Source organism: Apium graveolens, chromosome 8 (genome assembly GCF_009905375.1).
Source record: "Apium graveolens cultivar Ventura chromosome 8, ASM990537v1, whole genome shotgun sequence".
Taxonomy (NCBI): domain Eukaryota; kingdom Viridiplantae; phylum Streptophyta; class Magnoliopsida; order Apiales; family Apiaceae; genus Apium; species Apium graveolens.
Genome location: NC_133654.1, coordinates 201,068,761 through 201,089,550, shown reverse-complemented (window position 1 = coordinate 201,089,550; position 20,790 = coordinate 201,068,761). Strand labels below are relative to the sequence as shown.

Here is a 20,790-nt window from a genome sequence, read left to right as displayed (position 1 = left end):
TCCTAGCTTTCTCAAAGTCATCCTTAAGAAACTTCTCAAGGATCTTGTCAACATAATGTGGTTGACTTAATGCGAGACCCTCTGATGTTCTAGAAATTTGAATTCCCAGAATTACATTTGCTAGTCCCATGTCTTTCATGTCGAATCTTGATTTCAACATGTCGTTGGTAGATTTGATCACTTTATCATTGCTTCCGGCAATAAGTAGATCATCTACATATAGCGTCATCATGACATAGCCATTGTCATTCTCCTTGACATAGCTGTCCTCGTTATCCTTGTAATAGGCACAGCTATCACATTCATTGATTTTGAAGCCATTGGCCAGCACGACCTCATCAAATTTTTCATGCCATTTCATAGGCGCTTGTTTCAAACCATACAATGATTTCACCAATCTACAAACTTTCCTTTCTTGTCCTGGGACAACAAACCCTTCGGGTTATTTTATATAGATTTCCTCATCTATGTCCCCATTTAGGAAGGCTGTTTTCACATCCATTTGATGTACAGTTAGATTACGCATTGCAGCAATAGCAAACATCATCCTTATGGACGTTATTCTCGTTACAGGAGAATATGTATCAAAGTAATCAAGACCTTTTTGTTGCTTGTATCCTTTAATTACAAGTCTGGCCTTATACTTATCAATAGTGCCATCAGTTTTCAACTTCTTCTTGAAAACCCACTTGCTACCTAATGGTTTGCAACCAGTTGGCAAGTCCACTAATTCCCAAGTATGATTTTGCATAATTGAATCAACTTCATTCTTGTGGCCTCTTTCCACATAGGTCCATCAAGTGAGGTAACCGCCTCCTTATAGGTTTTTGGGTCACCTTCTTCGAGGAAATAGGTCATAAAATCAGACCCATAGGATTTCTCCGTTCGTTGTCTTTTGCTCCTTCTCACTACCCCCACATTTTCGTCTTCACTTTCGTCACTCTCATTATTGTCATCTACAGACTCATGAGATCGTTTAGACGTCGTAGGTTGTTGGTTTCCTGGATTACAGGGAAACATCGTCTCAAAGAATGAGGCATTCCTTGATTCCATAATGGTATTCTTTTGAATATCAGGAATCTTGGATTCATGAACAAGAAACCGATATACAGTGCTGTGTGGAGGATATCCGATGAAGATACAATCCACAGTCTTAGGACCTATCTTCACCTTCTTCGGTGTAGGGATCAGTACCTTTGCAAGGCACCCCCACACTTTCAGGTGTTGGTAACTTGGTTTCTTTTTCTTCCACATTTCATAAGGACTTACATCCTTATTCTTGCGCATCGTAATATTTAAAATATTATTTGCGCTTAGGATGGCTTCTCCCCACATCGATTGTGGAAGCCCAGAGCTTAACAACATCGCATTCATCATTTCTTTCAAAGTGCGATTCTTCCTTTCAGCCATACCATTTGACTGAGGGGAGTATGGTGCAGTGACCTCATGGATTATACCATGTTGTGAACAGAATTCTCCAAATGGTTCAACATATTCACCTCCACGATCACTTCGTATCGCTTTAATTTTCTCAGTCTGTTGTGTCTCAACTTCTTCCTTATAGATTTTAAATTTATCTATAGCTTCGTCTTTGCTTTTCAGCAAATATACATAGCAGTATTTTGTACAATCATCAATGAATGTAATAAAATACTTGTTTCCTCCTCTTGTTGGAGCAAATTTTAAATCACATATGTCGCTATGTATTAGGTCTAGCACTTTGGTGTTCCTTTCCACACGTTTAAATGATGATCTCGTTAATTTTGCCTCAACACAAGTCTCACACTTATGTTTTGAATCGATAGTAAGTTTAGGTATGTATTCTTTTACACTTAAACGTCGTAAAGTGTCATAATTTACATGTCCTAATCTAGCATGCCATAAATTAGGAGACTCAAGCAAGTAAGCAGAAGAATTCTTTATTTCATTATCGTCCTTAACGGACATTACATTGAGCTTAAAAAGCCCATCGGTTAAATAACCCTTGCCTACAAACATACCACTCTTAGACAAAATTACTTTATCTGACTCTATTACAATGCGAAAGCCATGCTTACTCAACAGAGAACCAGACACAAGGTTCTTGCGAATATCAGGCACATAAAGTACATTCTTCAAAGTCAGATTCTTCCCAGAGGTCATCTTCAGGATCACCGTGCCTCCACCCTCAATGGTAGAAGTTGCTGAATTCCCCATGTAGAGCTTCTCACCAGCATCAGTAGCTTTGAGGCTAGAGAAAATCGCCTTGTCTGAGCAAACATGCCTAGTAGCACCAATATCAATCCACCATTCACGTGGATTAGAACCGACCAGGTTCACTTCAGAGACCGTAGCACAGAGGTCTATATCACCCATATCCTTGGAGATATTCTCTACCATGTTTGCTTCTTTCTTCTTGTTGGGCTTCTTGGGCTTCTTGCAGTCAGAAGACCTATGACCAACTTTATCACAATTGTAGCACTTCCCCTGAAATTTCGACTTTGAAATCCCTCCTTTGGGTGCCAGCTTTGCCCCTTTACTAGAATTAGTCTTCTTGGGCTTGGAGCTTTGAGCATGCTCCACCATGTTTGCCTTCTCAGTGGCAACATTAACTTTCTTCTCGGACCCTCTGTTGTCTTCTTCAATACGAAGTCTAACAATAAGATCCTCCATAGACATCTCCTTTCGCTTGTGCTTAAGGTAGTTCTTGAAATCTTTCCATCCAGGTGGAAGCTTTTCAATAACAGCAGCAACTTGGAAAGACTCACTTATGACCATTCCCTCAGCATGAATGTCATGAATGATCACCTGCAGTTCCTGCACCTAACTGACCACAGTCTTAGAGTCTGCCATTTTATAATCAAGAAAGCGGCCAACAATCCACTTCTTTGCCCCAGCGTCCTCGGTTTTATACTTATGGTCAAGTGACTCCCATAAGACCTTAGTTGTTGGCTTTGCGCTGTATACGTTATACAACGGGTCAGACAAACAATTTAACACATAGTTCCGACAGATGTAGTCGGAGTGCTTCCAAGCATCAGCAGCATACACAGTCTGCATGTTACTCTCAGCAGTGAGCAACGGTGGTTCTTCCTTAAGGAAACGATCCATATGCAACGTGGTCAGATAAAAGTGCATCTTTTGTTGCCAACGTTTGAAGTTCGTTCCGTTGAACTTCTCAGGTTTTTCAGCATGTGCAGCAGGCACAGTTGGCATAACAGGTGCAGCAGGCACCACAGGTGGAACAGATGGTACGTGCGTCTGTACTACATGTGTATGCACACCAGTAGGCACCGCATGTATGATCGGAGGAGTGAATCCTGCCGATATCTGTCCAAGAGGAACACTAAACTGTCCAATGACAGTGTGTCCCACAGGCACATGTCCCGAAGGCACATGTCCAACAGGCGTTTGACCCCCATCAGATCGTACGATCCGTGCGTTAGGGTTAATCGGCTGCTGGTGAACCCCATCAGATCCAGTGATCTGTGCGTTGGGATCATCCGTCATGTTCATCGAATCGTTCACAGTTTGGTTCTCCATCGATCTGTTACTCAACAAAACAAGCAGATACAGATGTATCAGTCACAGATGTATATAAAAAAATAGCTTTAAGATTGTGAATACAATCTGCGATTAATACATATAATCAAACAAATGTGTGCGTGAGTAAACGAAATCAAACGGAGGAAGAAAAGATATAAACAGAAGAGAGATCCTCGAGTCCAGTTGAAACTGTCTCCTTAAAGCTATTTCGTCTCTCATCGTATGTGCAAGTCGATAGCCTCCCAGGATAAAACGAGGTAGCGGCGGCGTTACGGATAACAAGCACCCTCAGCGAGCTTGAACGGGTACGAAACTATCACCGAGAGAGAGAGTTTTGTGTTTAAAGGCAAATATGTTTTTGGTGTGTCTAACCCTAACGCCTTAGAGGTGTTTATATAGGTGTAGATAGACTTGTGCGCTACTCTTTTGCATAATTAAATATCATTAATTATGGAATCGGTGTAATACTTGCAAGCTACTCTATTCCATAAATAATCTGAAACAGAATCAGATTAAATATATCAAGACATACACCATATCAATTAATCTGAAACAAAATCAAATTAATTTATGTCATTATATTTGAGCCAAATTCTAATGGAAAATAATAATTTTCATTATTAAGAGAATATCATCATATCTCACACATCTTTTAATCATAATGCTCAAAATATGACTTACCAATATGGGACTTATACCCATATTTTCCAAAACTTTATATCGATCAACTGATGACTTGTTGTTCTAGGGTATATAACCTTCATGCTTTTGTCTAAAAACATTCAGAATGAATCTTTACAATTGTTTAATTAATTTTCATCTGCTCCCTTTTACAGGAGGTCGAGGGATTGAAGAAGTATATTACACACCAATGGAATATGAGGTTGACGAAGGTTTTTAGCAGTTGGCAGACTCATTGAAATCTTTATGAATGAAACTTATAGAGACAGCTTTTGCAGGTATCAACCAATTAAGTTTTGAATCAGCTGCATTTACGATGGTCTTAATATGTGTCCAAATGCAGATATCTGTGAATGCCTGATGGCTCCATCAGTGAAATAAACAATGAGAGCTTCAGCCCCGCAAGTCTGGACGACTCTGGATTAGCTCGTAGGCTTCTGTACAAACACATAAAATGTAAATACACATATAAGAAACATGCATGCCTGACAAGGTCTGTAAAATAAATTTAACTTGGGGATGCCCTTTTCTTCACAATCTCTGCGATCTTCTTCGAGAGGCAATACGCTGTTGCTTGGATGGTAATCATTGGATTTACGCCAACAGCACTTGGTAGAACACTAGCATCGCAAACAAAAAGGTCTTGTGCTTCCCAACTCTCTCCATTATCATCAACCGCGCCTTGAGTGTCATCAATGCTCATTCTACAACTTCCCATTTGATGGGCTGTGCAATAGGTTGTCCAATTTTTTACCATTGCTTTTGGCCCTGGAGCTGCAGAAATTTCGTTGAGAAATTCTTCTACCTCAGCTGCAGTGGTACCCTTGCACTTGAATCTTTGTCCATCACTCTGATGGGTTCCCACCTCAACTGCCCCTGCAGCTATCAAGATCCTCAACGCTTCCTTCAGCCCTGCTTTACAATTTTCTTGGTCTTCCTTGCTCATACTATAGCTTATCCTCCCTTCCACCTTGACTTCCCCAGATCCTCGGTCCCTAACTAGTGAAATTATATGAGATGTTCTATCATATTTCAACATCCTTGTCTTGTAATCGAGTCCAGACTCCCAAGGACATAATGCAGCAAATGTTCCAGGTAATAGTGCAGGAGTTTCAAGAATAGCTCTCACATTATTGGACTCAGAATCAACAACCTTATGGACCGATGTAATAATCCCTCCCTGGTAGGGTGTTCCTTCAATCCCTGAACTGTTTGCTTCGGGAAAATATCCCCATGCCATCAAAACTGGGTGGAGATGAAGGTTCCGGCCAATGTGTTGATTTCTCAACCCACTTGAGATCATAAGAGGTGGTGTCAAGAGTGCTCCACAAGCCGAGACAGTTGCTTTTGCTTCAATCTGAATTTTATGAATGTTGGTATCACCGTTAAAATTGAATCGAGCAATCACTCCTAGACATTGATTTTTTCTTTTCCTTCCATGATGCAGGCTCCCAGAGTTCTTCTCTATTATAAATTTTTCAGCTTTGCATCCTGATATGATAACTGCACCAGCATTTACCGCATCAACCAGCCAAGTCGTGTCGGTCCCTTTCTTATCTCCTGATTTACAACCATAATTGCAAGAACCACAATAATGATTCTCTGAAGAGTTCCTCGAAACTGCTTCAACTTCAAGACCAAGTTGTTCACAACCTTTCCGAAGAATTTGATTCTGGAATCCCTCTTTAACACATTTCTCTGTGACTCCTATTCGTTTACTCACAGTATTCATAGCTGAATCGTACTCATGGCTTGTAAAAAGTGGGAGTTTGTGGTCGGTTTCCCATTCCTGGAGCACATCCTTTGGTGTTCGGATGCAGGCTGACCAGTTGATAGCTGAACCACCACCAACTGTTGATCCTGCCATGACCATTGTTTTCCCATCGACGGTTGAAAGAATACCTCCATTTTCATACAGCTGGGTAATGGAGGGTCCTTCCAGTGAAGAATAGTCTGTCTTCGTAAAATAGTTGCCTTTTTCAAGAACTACTACCTTATAACCCGAACTTGCTAGCACTGCAGCTGCCACACCTCCACCACAACCAGACCCTACGATTACAACATCACATGTTATCTTGTATGTATCTCCTCTTTTGGGATCTTTGGTGACAGTAAGGCCTTTGTCGGTGAGGGAATTAACAAAGCTTGCTTCAGTCTCATAAATGGTTTCCACCATTCCTTTATCAAGCGGTCGTTCCTCTTCTTCTTTTCCTTCTTCTGATGATGAGGACATTTCATTCACATCATCCACATGGTACCCAATGGCTTTCCATGCCGGGTTTTCTGAATTTTCATTGGCCTAAAAAAATTCAGACAGATTTTAGAACTTAATACAATGTAAGAGTGATCATACTGAATTTTATGACAACCTACAGATATTGCTGGAGATGTTTTTTCAGTGTTACGTTTCCTGTGAGTTCAAGCGTGTCTTAAAATTTTAAATATCTTAAATTTGAACGGCTTAAACGGATGTGAAAAACAAAAACGCATAATTGTTCAGGATTTTTTTCATCTGCTTTGAAGAAATACTTAAAATTAATTTTCAGAAAGGTGAAGCTCTTTACGCCCACCTCAGTTCCTCTTTTGGCTTGATAAAATTTACGAGCGAGTCATCTCAGACACCCATAATCTTATGGTTTGTCCTTGTAGGAAATATCATGAGCTTTTTTAATAGAAAATGAAAATTTAAAAAAAGGTGGGGAGGGGAGGCATCCTATTTGGCTTCGAAATGAGCAATATCTTTGCTACAATTATCTCCACCTGCTGTCAATGGCTATTATTTGATAAGTGATCTTTTTATTTTTGTGAATTATTGATCCCTTATAGTGGAAACAGGACTGTAGATTTCTTAGCTCTATGAGTTGAGACTTGAGACAGTGATATCTAAAAAATAATAGAAGTGTCTGGCTGTGATGGATGATCTGTACTATTATTAGCTGCAGGCTTAAATATTTGTTTGAACTATGAACAGAGTATAGCCTGCTACAACTCTACAACCCGTGAATGATTCTGATATTTTGTTAGTAAAATAATTATTTCCCAGCCATGATGAACAAGAAGATAACTAGATATACAGTTTAAGTTTCTAGGCTTCTTACTAATTCATAATCTCTAATCAGTATACCAAGGTTTAATATGTTTCCTAACAACCTATTAGCCGATATAAAACTCGAACCTCTGGGTACATCATATGACCGGAAGACTTGGCCATTCTTATACTAACTTGAACAGTCTGTATAATTGCATATACCTTTGTGCAAGTTTTATTTTGGTTGACAGTATGTGGTTAATGCGGTTAGGTTATAATGGCATGAAGCACGATGTGTCATTCAAGTTCTACTTGCAGGAATTTGGGAAAAAAAATTAGAAGGTACAGTTATTTGTCCTAACAATATGTTTGGTCATTCCAGAGTTTATTGTTTGTCCTGTTTTATTTGTTCGAGTACATATGCAGTACATTACTAGAAATCAAAGCCTACTGTGCACACACAATCAAAAAAGCATGAGGAGAGGGTTTACCTGACTGAAGAAGGTTAAAAGACTCAAGAATTTGATGAAGATGAAGCCGAGGCGAATGGGCGTAAGAAGCCAGTTCTTGTACCATTTCTGAACAACTTGCTCTCTCTTTTCCAGAGAAAGAGAGGAGAAGTTGTTGAAATAAGGCCACCTATCACCAACACACGAAAATCCGCATAGTAAGAAAGTTCCTAGCCTGGTAGAAAGAATTCTCACCACCAGCCTAACAACTAGCACTGCTTCAAAAAATGCTTTCTTCATCAATAGTTCAGCAACCTGCAGGTACAGTAAAGTACTCCATATGAATATCAACAAACTAGTAAAAACTTCCGAAAAATATATTCCTAAAGGACCAATCTCACCTCTTCTGGAACAAAATTTTGGGAGCCAGAAGATTGGAGGAACGACTGAATGTGTTCATCAGTTGTGTCTCCTTTGGACGAAAAAGGAACAGAGTTTTGTGGTAGAGGAGGTAAAAAAACCTCACAGATGCTAGCTAAAGTGGCTACATCACCTGAAGGTAAGCCATGAGTGTACTTGCTTTCTCTCCTTCCACCCTTTAGTAAAGGATGACACTCTTTTCCCATTTCTCAAACTCTCTTTTTGTCTTAGAACTTGTTGTTGTGCTATTGCAAAAGATGAACCGAGAAGGAGTGAGTATTTATAGTGTAAAAGACTTGAATGGCTGAGCTGTTAGTTGGTGTATTTGTGGTAAGAAATCGCAAGATTTATAATATAAAATGTGATATGACCAAGTCATTTAACTGCTCGTTTCCCTATTTAAAGCCGTTAAAGATCACAAGATTCCGGCTGCATGCCACAAAAACGTATCAATTATGCAAACATGATACTAATATTTTACTTGTGGATATCGCTTTCACTTGAAGTTCAATGCTAAAATCTTAAATTAATTTTTTTCAAATGCTCGACTGTTAAAGATTGCAACTGTAGCTTAACATTACTCTTTTTTTTTTATAAATATGATTTAAAACCTTAAAAAAACGAGTATATATTTTTATAAATTTTTGGCATGAGCGAGTTTGAACTACTTTTAATCCCATAAAAATCAGTAATACCATATATTACTAATTTAAATTAATATTAGATAAGACAAGTAGTAATTTTGTAGTGTTTTATTTATTACACTGTAAAGATTTTAACGCACCCATCTTTTTTTTGTTTGATCTGTACTGAGAAAAGAAAAATCTACTTACTAAAACCAGGGTCCATTTTCCACCTAAAATTTTAGAAACATAAGGCAATTTTAAGCGAAACAGTCTTATGGTACACATATTTATGCAAATTTTTTTGGACCTAAAATTTAAAATTTAAATATGGACACGAATGTTAAAAAAAAATCATTTTACACTAATTATCATTTCTCTTTCGATATTAGTTGAAGACAAAGAAATGATATCATTAAATTTTTATATGTATGCAAAATGATCCTAAAATGGTATTCAAAAACAAATTCAAATAATACGTGTATGTCTTCCTTCAGTCGATTGAAATAATAAATTAAATAGATTGTCCAGTGTTCATATAGGGAATTTTTTTGCAATAACTATAGCATTATTTTTGGATACTGCATTGTAATATGGTTAGGCACAATGTTAACGTTTTCGAAAAAATAGTTTGTCTCGAGCTGATTTGGAATATGTATTTGTTTGATTTTATTGAATCTCGAGCTGATTTAGAATGTAGCATTGTCATATTTTCAGTGATCGTCCTATTCAAATTCAATAATTAATTTCTAATTATGGGGACATATACAATTATAGCATACCTACTATACTATAGTTAATTTCAGCCGATAACAGGTATGTATTTTTTTTAGACACACAGGTACGTATACATCTTACGTGCCAATATGGAAACCACGCTATCAAATGTCCCACCTACGCTGTGTAAGTCACTAATTTTTGTCCACAGATACTTTCGCATCGCAATTCCTAGAAAAATACTTAGCATTATTCATGTTGGTCCTCAAGCCTAGGGAGCTACGGCATAAGATAGGGGCAGAGCGGGTCCAAAACTTTGTTAGAAAATAGAAAGTTTGAGTTTTGTTTTATACATTCTTTTAATATAATTTTTTAAAATTATTTGTTAGAGGTTGATACTTGATACGAGTTTTTATATTTTCATGTTTGGATTTAAATCATTTTTAAGTGTAATCAATATCGAATTTGAGGAGAATTTAATAATTTGAAATGGGTTGTGTGGGTTTATATCATATCGATAAGGTAAAAAGAGTTTGAGTACTTTATATTACTATGTGCAAGTATAGTGTACAACTACTAAGGCAAGTGGGAGTGCATGGTGTTATTGTGTGTCTCGCGCGCACACACGCGTGTCGCCGTCTCGCGTACGCGAGTCGACCTAGGCGAGAAATTTTGTTGCTTGTTTAATTAAAACATTATTGACTTATTATATTTTTTTAATGTGAATATTGAGTCAGTGTTAAACTGTAACATAAAGCTAGCTATCAAGATTTGTTGTTCAGAGTTTACAAACTCTGATATACAGTAAATACTGATTCATCAGGATTTGCGTGCAAATACTGATCTGTCGTCAAGATTTGCTGACTAGAAAATACTGATATGTCTATATTAGGATTTCTTGACTGGAAAATACTGATCTGAGCTGTTACAATTTTGATCCGTTTTATTTTGTATTATAAACAGAACTAAACATTTGAAAATGAGATATACACATCACAGACTTGTGAAATCCTAGCTGCTGCTTCTCTCCTTTTCTCTTATCCACATTATACAGATCTTTGCATAGGTTTTCTAGGCGAACTGAGGCATATGTCGCTGTTGAGCATTACGTTACTGCAGACACATTGCTCTGTGATGTTGTATCCTGAAATTGATATTGTGCAACCCATCACATCGTAAGTGGGGCAATAATCACTTCAAGAACAGTATAGGCTTCTCAAAGGGTAGGCGCCTCAGTTGTTGATAGTTCTTTCAGATTTTTTAAAGTTTTTGTTAGAGTTAAGTGTTTTATTCTCTTTTTCAATTAAGTTACCAATTATTTATTTTTATTTTTCCCTCATGTTTTATTTCGTCACTTGGTTTATTTCATGTTCTTACTTAATCCTGATCATATAACTGTCTCATTATTGCGCGTAGTGATATATTATACCCAAAAATTTTGAAGTCATTATATGTGTTATATTGTAATTAGCAAGATGGTTAACGAAACTGCTAATGTTATTAAGAATACTGAGACAAATTCTGGTTCTAGTGGTACTGCTTCCATTGATTGGACTACGTACCATTTTTCCCAGCCTATTGATTTATCAGGTATGCCTGATAAATTCAGTGGTGGAACTTCTTTTTCTCGTTGGCCAAAGCTCTGGTTAATGGTTAAGGTTCTATGGCCAGTAGTGCAGTATGATCCACTTGTGTTGGATCAAAAGAAGGCTGAATCTGTTAAGGCTTATGCTTTATGGGCTGAGAATGATGGGGTGGCTAGGAAAGCCATTTTGGCATCCTTGGCGAACACCTTGTTCGATATTTATTCATCAAATGCCTATACTTCTAAAGTCTTATGGGATAAACTGGACCAAATCCACAATACTAATTCTCAAGGACTTGAGAAGTATTATGTGGATAGGTTTCTTGACTTCAAGCCGGTGGATGGAAAATCCATGATTGTTAAACAAACAAGGAAACCTTTCATAATTTTGTTAGTGATTCAGACTTGTTAGATTTAGTTTACTTGGACATATGTGAATTCGGTGGTGTGTTAACTAAGGATCACTGTAGATATTTCATTACCTTTATAGATGATTAGAGTATATATTGTTATGTTTATTTGCTTAAATATATACATGAAGCATTAGATAAATTTATTATGTTTAAAAATGAAGCTGAAACACAAACTGACAAAGTACTTAACGTTTGAGGTCTGATAGAGGTGGTGAGTAATCGAGTACCTTATTTAATGAATTTTGTGCAAGCAATGGTAGAGTTCATTAGGTTACTATACCATACACACCTGAGTCTATTGGGGTTGCAGAGCAAAAGAATAGAACTTTTAAAGACATGATTAAAAATATGCTGATTAATTCTGGGTTACCTAAGTACATGTAGGGAGAGGCTCTGAATACGGCTTGCCATATTATAAATAGTCCCTATGAAATATATGGACAAGACACCTTATGAATTATGGAGAAAGCGTAAGACAAGTTTGAGTTATCTTCGTGTATGGGGGTGCCTTGCTAAGGTGCTTGTCCCTGAACACAAGAGAAATAAACTAGGTCCGAAAACTGTTGATTGTATTTTTCCGGGCTATCTTGAAACCACAACTTCTATGAGATTTTTAGTTTTAAAATCTGACCTAGATGGGGTTGTGGCGAATACGATAGTTGAGTTTCGTGAGGCAACTTTCTTTGAGGAAGTGTTCCCTATGGAGACTGGTATACCTTTGGGTAATTCTGAGGATGATCCCGCTCACATATCGAGTTCTATTCCTAATCATTTGGAAAAGATGACAAATATGGGGGCAGATATGTTAGTCCCTTAACAATATAGCAAGAATTACAGAAGGGGGGTTGAATGGAATTCTTGAACCTTTTTCTCGAAATAAAAATGTTCAACTCGAATATAGATATAATTGCTTTGATTAGCACAATGCGGAATAGAAACTTAATTGAATCAAAACATAAGTAATTAAAAACGAAAGTCTTTAAAAACTTTCTGGTGGATTTAAACAATTCCACCAGAGATATATATTATATATCGAGAGAACTCTGTGCGCAAGAATGCTCACAGCTGCTTATAATTTGAACTACTAAGAATATAGGGAAATGCTAAAGATTCTGCTTACAAAGATTTCTCTATTTTTGTATCTCAGCTCTCCTGTTTCTATTTGCTATGTTCTTGGTTTATATATTACCAAAATTACAAAGTCAAAAAGACTGAATAAATATAAAAACTATCAGTCTTAAGCTTTGCTACTTTTCGTCCTCTATTACCCAGTTAACGGGCTTCCACAGTAGATTTGTATACATCTCGACGGCTGTGCTCAGCTTTCACTGTTCAACTGCTGTTTGAATTCTTTATATGACCATCCTTTGGACTTTATGAACATCCGTTGGATATATGATCATCTGTCGACTTTCTGAACATCCGTTGATGGCTTCATTGATCATTCGTCGACTGCTATATTAAACATCCGTTGATAGTCATTTGATCATCCGTCGATGGCTTTGTTAATCATCCGTCGGTAGCTATTTTGGCACTTGACTTCATTTCACTTATGCAGAATTACAAGACATCATTTATATACAATTAATCAACCTATTCTGCATATCTAGTTAAAGTCAACATGACTTATAGGCTACTACAGAATCTATACAAAGATGTATACAGAACTGTGCTACAGACTCATTATTACATAAGCTACTCACTCGATGGATAATAAGTCAACATCCATCGGGACTATAATGAGTTATCCGTCGGGACTATAATTCTTATCCGTCGAGTGCTACATTATTTCACTAAGTAAAATCTACTTAGATGTTTTGTTTATGAAATCATCAAGTACACAACATATGCACAACAAGATCCTTGTAGTAGATCTACTCCTAATGAAGTAGAGGAACCTAAAAAGAGTAAACATGTAAAGGTAGTCAAGGACTTTGGAAGTGATTTTATCATTTACAATGTCGAGGATGAGGCTTTAACTTTCCGTCAAGTCATGGATTCTTCGGAGTCAAGGCATTGGAAAGGTATTGTGAAGAGTGAAATTGAATTAATTGTTTCTAACGGAATATGAGAGTTAGTTGATATCCCTCCTGAGTGTTCTACTATTGAATGTAAATGGATCTTCAAGAAGAAGCTAAACTCCGATGGCTCAATAGATAAGTACAAGGCTAGCCTAGTTGCTAAGGATTTTAGGAAAAGGGAAGGCATTGACTATTTTGATACATACTCTCCTGTTGCCCGAATGAAAATAATCAGAATGCTTATTGCATTGACTTGCGTGCATGGTCTTATCATCCATCAAATGGATGTAAAGACAGATTTTCTTCATGGTGACCTTGAAGAAGAGATTTATATGGATCAGCTTGAGGGATTTGTTGCTTATGGTAATGAGAGGAAAGGAAGTAGACTAGTCAAGTCCATCTATGGCTTTAAACAAGCACCTATAGACTGGCATAAAAAGTTTGATGAAACTGTTTTAGACTTCGAGTTTTTAGTTAATGAAAGTGGCAAGTGTGTCTACTATAAGGTTAGAAGTAATGATTGTGTGATTGTGTACTTGTATGTAGATGATATTTTGTTGTTTGGAATCAATATTGAGATTATTAACGAGACAAAGAGTTTCTTGAAGAGGCACATTGAAATGAAGAATATGGGTGAGACTAGTGTGATTCTTGGGATCAAGTTGACCCAGTCAACTGATGAAATAATATTGTCACTGTCTCGTTATATAGAGAAATCTATACTTGAGAAGTACAGTTATTCAAATTTTAGAATCGCTAGTACACGATATGATTCAAAAGTTGCTGTAGTCAAGAAAAGCTCAGGAGTTCCTGTATATCAGTTAAGGTATTCTGAGATTATTGAGAGTTTGCAATATCTTGCTAATGTGACTAGACCAGATATTTCTTATTATGTGTCTAAGTTAGCTAGATATACAAGCTATCCAAATAAGACTCATTGAGAGGCGTACTGGATAGAGTTCTTAGATATCTCAAGGGAACTATTTTCCTTAACTTGCACTACCAGAGATTTTCAGGGTACTCGAGGGGTACAATGATAAACTTTTGTACAAGACATGCCTGTACAATAATAAGACTAAGTCAAATTGACAACCCTAAGTAAGTTGTATGGTAATCTAAGTTTGTATTTTGTATTGTAACACTTTAGTCTGTAAAAATGTAAATAGACTAGACTGGAGTATTTTTCTGTAAACAGTCTCAAGCCTAAGAATAAGCTCTGGAGGAAGATCATGAAGATCATGCCTCAGAGAAAGTATGAAGAAGCTTGGAGTTGAATAAAATTTGTTTTGTGGAAAACATTCTAAGTCAAGAAGTCTACAAGTCACTGATTTTTGTGTTATAGAGAAGTCATTCGAGAACTCCAGAATGACTTATCAAGAAGTCAAGAAAATCTACTAGAGAACTCAGAGATATCGACAAGAAAAATTGAAGACATGAAGAATGGAGATATCGACAAGTCATTTCTTCACTAGAGAACTCTGAGTTATTGACAAGTCAAAATATCATAAGAGATATCTGAGATATCTGTAATAACCCCAATTTTTGGAATTTTTTTGAAACCCTTATGAATAGTGATTTTGCTGATTATGCTGAATAAGAAAACTTTTCATATCACACTTTGTAGAGGTTCTTTTATTGTTATTCTGAGATCTTACTAGTACTCTATCTGGTATATAAGTGTATGTAAATATCGTCAGAATCCAAATTCGAACACTTTGATTTTTTTCCCGAAAATCCACCAGATACCGAAAGAATTGAGTATAAGGTAACATGATAAAAAAGATTTAAATTCAAGGATTATAAGAGAGGATCATATAAGAAATATAATATATTGAGAAAGGTTTAGGGGAACCCAAGTAATAAGATCTCGAGTATGATCCCTCAAATGATAAACGAGAACGAAAATTAAGCGAACCGTATAACAGATAAGCGGTCATTAACCAAACAATTAAGCAAGGATTAGCATAAGAAGATGCTTCCACCACCAAGTGATGACAAGTGCCAAGATATGAAGTCACCAAGATGATGTCATGCTTAGTCATACTCCACTCACTTTAAACAACCAACAAATCATCAAAATATATCATTCACTTCATTTTCCATCATAAAAACATTCAACAAAGCAAATACTCTCCCAAGAACACATAGCTCACGGCTTTTCCATTTTTTCAAGGAGAAAAATTCCAAAAATCAAGTTTCTAGCTTTGTTAATTTGCAAGGTAATTACCCAAGGTCCCTTATGATTAGATAAGCATATCCTAGGAGTTTAAGCTTCTATTTCTTCATGAATCTCTTCCAATAAATCAAGGAAGAAGATGATGAATAGTGTTTTCAAGATTACTAACTTTATTTTCTTTGATTTCCTTTAAGATCCAAGCATTCCTAAGCTATCTCAAGGCTTCTCAAGGCTTCTTAAGGCTTCCTAGCTACTCTAATCACTCCAAGGAAGGTATAACACCTCCAAACCCTAACTTTACTTTGAGTATTAAGATGGTTTTGATGGTTATAGTAAATGAGAAGCATGATGCTTGTGTGTTTAGAGTTTGGATTGGATTTTTAGTGATTTGGATGTTGAAATCTTGTTTATAGTTAATCAAACTTAAGTATAGCTAGTAGTTCATGTGTGGGGTTGTATAAATTGGAAAATCTTGAGGTTTGGGGACTGATGTAGTAAGGTTTTGATAAGGGTTGGTTGTATTGTTGGTTGTGAGTTGAATGGTGGTTGTTTGGGGTGGTTTAAAACTTGGTAATCGCGTAAACATAGTCGTCGTAATGCCCGATTTACTTTAGACTGTTTTTGTTCTTAACATCAGGACCCGTGAACTCGCTGTTAGGTTTTGACCATTGCCATTATTAGATAGTTCATGTTACGAGCTTCGTTTTGATATGTGGTTCATTTGAATCCGATGTACGGTTTAGGAGAAACGACCGTTTTAAGTAACGGCGCTTCGCGACCGAACCATTACCCCTCGCCTTACTTTGAAACCTTGGTTAAGGACTTTAAATGACTAATTAGGGTATGAAACAATTATGTTAAGTGGATTAGGCAGTTGGTAAGGTACTCATGAAAGAATCGCCTTAAAACTCTTAATGGTTAATTTATTAAAAATGGTGGAGCCGAGGGTACTCGAGCGACTTAAGTGAATCGTTAAGCGCGAAAGCGAACGTTAGGGGTCTAATTGGTTAAAGTCTAGTTTCTTAAGCGACCGGGGATTAATTCCGACTTATGTTGTTGTTCATAGGTTATCGGACCCACTCTAAGCTTAAGTCTATCCGGGAATACTTAGGCAAGTTTTCTACCCGTTATACCGTTGTTGTGATGTATACATATGTATATGGATTATCTTGTGATAGATGCATGGTGGTTAATTAGTAAATCTTGCGATATATTGGAGCATGTGATATGGAATATATGCATGTCTATTTCGTAATCTTGATATATATCTGTTGATTCAAATGCTTATAAGTTGCATAATACCTATGCTAGAGATAAGCAGTAGTTGCGTATACCCTTAGTATAGGGGACCCAAAGGTGAACATTTCCTAAAACCGGGAGTCGATGTTCCCGAGTATATTATATATATATATAGATATAGTTTTCAAAACTATTAATCGAATAAGGTTTATTCGATAACTTTATTTTTATTAATGAATATTACTTTGAATATTCATTCGAGGACTTATGACTCGGGTTATTTTATTTAATGAATATTAATTTGAATATTCATTCGAGGACTTATGACTCACTTTATTTTATTTAATGAATATTATTTTGAATATTCATTCGAGGACTTATGACTCTGCTTACTTTATTTAATGAATATTATTTTAAATATTCATTCGAGGACTTATGACTCTACTTACTTTATTTAATGAATATTATTTTGAATATTCATTCGAGGACTTATGTCTCTGATTATTTTATTAAATAATATTATTTATTTTATTAAAGAATCATATTTCGATAATCAAACTTATTTTCGATTATTCAAATAAAGATCATACTTTCTTATAAGTATATCTTGGGTTATTTAATATTCATATCATGTATGAGTTTTAAAACTTTTACTTCAATTATTTTTATAAGGATTATCCTTATGGGAATATTATTTAAATAATAATATTCAGATATTTTCTAATATATCGAGACTGATTTATTTCATTAAATCAGCATTACTCCAAACATTCTTAAAAATGTTTTCGAGTCTTCAAAATGATTTTAAAAGTTAGAGCGGATCCCAAAAACTCATTTTCAGATTTAAGATCTTCCTTTCGAAGGAGCACTACTAGAAAAAGTAGAATAGACATCGGCTAAAAACCGATGTCTATGAACAAAAAAATCCGATGTCTTCGTGGGTGATGTTAAAGACCCCCCATTTAATATCGGTTTTAAACTGATGTTAAATAAGACAAATAACATCAGTTTTAAATATGTTAAATTTCTAATGCATATCTAATCTTAATATATTATCATAATATGATATTTTTATCAATTTAAACATATGTGAGATAAGTAAAATATTTTCATTTACCCATTAAACTGATGTTACCAATACCAATAACAACGGTTTTCAAGATAAACTGATGTAAACATAACTTTTGACATCAGTTCTTTATTTCAAACCGATATCTATTGGTGAAAAACCGATGTCTATAAAGCTTAATAACATCGGTTTTCTGTTTTAAGATTTTTTTTATTGTAGTATTTAACATCGGTTTTATTCGATATTACTGATGTCAATGTTCCACTAAAACTGATGTATTAAGTTTTGATAGACATCAGTTTTTTATTTTATAACAGTTGTTAAAGTGTTAAATTAACATCATTTTCCATTGTAATGATGTCTGATTACCTGTTTCATTAATGTATATTTTATAAATGTAGATTCCAAAAATTTGCCAAACCAATAAACTAACAAAACCAATTACTGCATAATACCAATTCTTTATATATCAAATAACAATATCCAAATATCAAGCACAACACTTTCTCTAATCCAAACATCAAGTACTACACATATTTATGTAGCATACTATTTGCAAACATACTATATCACCAGATTCTGGATTTTTGGCTACATAGGCAGTGAATCCAATAACGGAGCTCCAGATTGCAACGTCAATGCACTCCCACCAAAAAGCTGCAATTTGTCAATCAACCAAAACTCAGAGTATGGAATGTATATGATTAAATTATATATGACTGTTCCAACTGTAAAGAAGAGCAATAAAACAGAAAGTTCGGACAACTACCTGTAGAATGACATATACTGACATATAATCAAATACAATTATAATTGCCTTTCACATACTTTAATTGCCTTCATATTATCATGCCTTTCGTATACAATAACCAATTTCACTAAATATGAAGTGTGACACATAATTTATAACTAAATCCCTGTACCTTGTGCCACATTAATGCTGGTTTTTTGTCATAGCTATTTTGAAGCCCGTCAGCTTCAAGCTGCTCTGGATCCTTAAACAGACTCGGGCATTCATCCTTTCTGTATATAGCAATAAAAGAGACCTATAGCAAGATTATATAACAGATTTGTTAGTGGATATAAAGTTCAAGAAAATAATCAAAATTATTATAGAAGATATAACTTACATCTAATTTTTGGATGTGGATAAAATCCAAGAATCTCATCACATCTTCTTTGACTATGGGCAACTCACTAGTTTCAACAATTCTTCGATACAAATGAATCATGTTTCTAAGCTGATTGCAAATCAAGATACCCAAGTACAAGGAACAGATGTTAACAAAAACGAAATTGCCAGAAATGACAAAATACAACCAGATACCCAAGTCAACATTTACCTGCAACCTTTTCGGAAAATCTATGTTACGAATATTATCATCCTTCTCTGTCATATACTTCTCTGAGAGAATGGTTGGGTCAAATCCCCCTATATTCCTTAATTCATTTCTTCTTCCAGGTGGATCATCAAATCCACTCATCTCTATCAATCCTTGCTTGCGACGCTTTAATAGATCATCCACATTTCCAAATATTTCATGAGCTTCCTGTAATGCAAATTTGCGCCCATGAAATATGAAGTATTAATTATTCGTCTATGTCAGTCAGGTGTTAAAGCTAAAAACAGATCTTATAGTGAAAAGTGGGAGTAATCTAGTGGAAGGAAAACAACTCATATTTCGAAATCTATTAATTCATAGCGGTGTCAAAAGAACTATATCTTAGTGCTTAAATAGCAAATTTTATAGAACAAGTAAGATGAAGAGGGTGATAGCAATTGTTATCTACTGTAATTTAATAGTGAAAAATCAGAGCAAGATGTAAATAATTACAAGAAATTAAGCTTATTTGACACCTTTAATTCAACAAGAAATTCTTTCGAAGCTTGCATATCCATCTTCTTAATTGCGGCTTTCTGCATAAATAACACTATTAGTGTTCCACAAATTTCATTTACCATTATATAAATACACCTACCAAAAAAGTTCACTTGCAATTGCAAATCTGCCAATATATCAACTTCACATAAACAAGGCGTAAAACACAATATCATACCCATTTTAGCCAGCTTAGCAGCCTTCCCTAGCTCAAGATAAACACACTTGTCTATAGAATATAGATTTTAGAAATCTATAAATAAATTATACCATTATACATAGATATATAATCATAGAACATGACACATTTCCAATATAATGATCAGCACCCCTTAAACATGAACCTATAGATTTTAAATCTACTTACAAGGAACAAGCAGGGCAAACTTATATATCACATTACTAAATGTCAAGAGAAGACCTAAAAAAATATATTAGCTGCCAGTTTAAAAAAAATCATAAGCTACGAATTGCACTTATTATTTAGGTAAAGTAGCCAACTGAGTTCTCTTCACCTTTAAGCAAAGTTCCACCTTGAGCTACAGTCAGAAGAAGGTATTTGACTACAGCTATTTGTATAGTACTAGACAATTGCACTTACAAGGATGTAAATACAATGAAAAATCTGCATCATAGGAAAATAACTGGATATGAAAAGAAATTAGCAAGAAGTTCAATAATACTCTTAAACAAATACACACACAGAGGAATTGAGTAAAATGAAAAGATTAGTCAAGAGAGTTGGTAAAACACTTGATTTGCGAAAAATATAAGTCTAAGATGCGGAAAACCATCAAATTTATATATAGAAAACTTATTCACAAATTAGCAACCAAAATTAAAAGTTAACCATATGTTAATCCAATGGAACTGTACTAAGTTATCACTAAATTTGGAATCCACTTGAAGAATAAAGAACATAAGATCCTCAGAAATCTTATAAACACAGCACCGCTCCACTAGT

The 20,790-nt window shown here is 35.5% G+C and overlaps 1 protein-coding gene across 1 annotated transcript; it reads right to left on the bottom strand.

Annotated features, from left to right (window-relative positions):
* Positions 1-4,579: 4,579 nt before the first annotated feature.
* LOC141677470 (long-chain-alcohol oxidase FAO1-like) lies at positions 4,580-8,428 on the bottom strand. The gene is made up of 3 exons (XM_074483414.1): positions 8,085-8,428; positions 7,726-7,998; positions 4,580-6,505 (listed from the first exon to the last, which is right to left on the bottom strand). Exons 1-3 carry the CDS (start codon positions 8,307-8,309, stop codon positions 4,715-4,717), a joined length of 2,289 nt encoding a protein of 762 aa, XP_074339515.1. The 5' UTR covers positions 8,310-8,428; the 3' UTR covers positions 4,580-4,714.
* Positions 8,429-20,790: the final 12,362 nt, after the last annotated feature.

What these genes read in the sequence shown, in the direction of transcription:
- LOC141677470 (XM_074483414.1), bottom strand. Translation starts at nt 8,309, where the DNA reads ATGGGAAAAGAGTGTCATCCTTTACTAAAGGGTGGAAGGAGAGAAAGC. An exon ending in AAAATTTTGTTCCAGAAGAG is followed by an intron (nt 7,999 to 8,084) that starts GTGAGATTGGTC and finishes CTGTACCTGCAG; the next exon opens with GTTGCTGAACTATTGATGAA. An exon ending in TTTTAACCTTCTTCAGTCAG is followed by an intron (nt 6,506 to 7,725) that starts GTAAACCCTCTC and finishes GAATTTTTTTAG; the next exon opens with GCCAATGAAAATTCAGAAAA.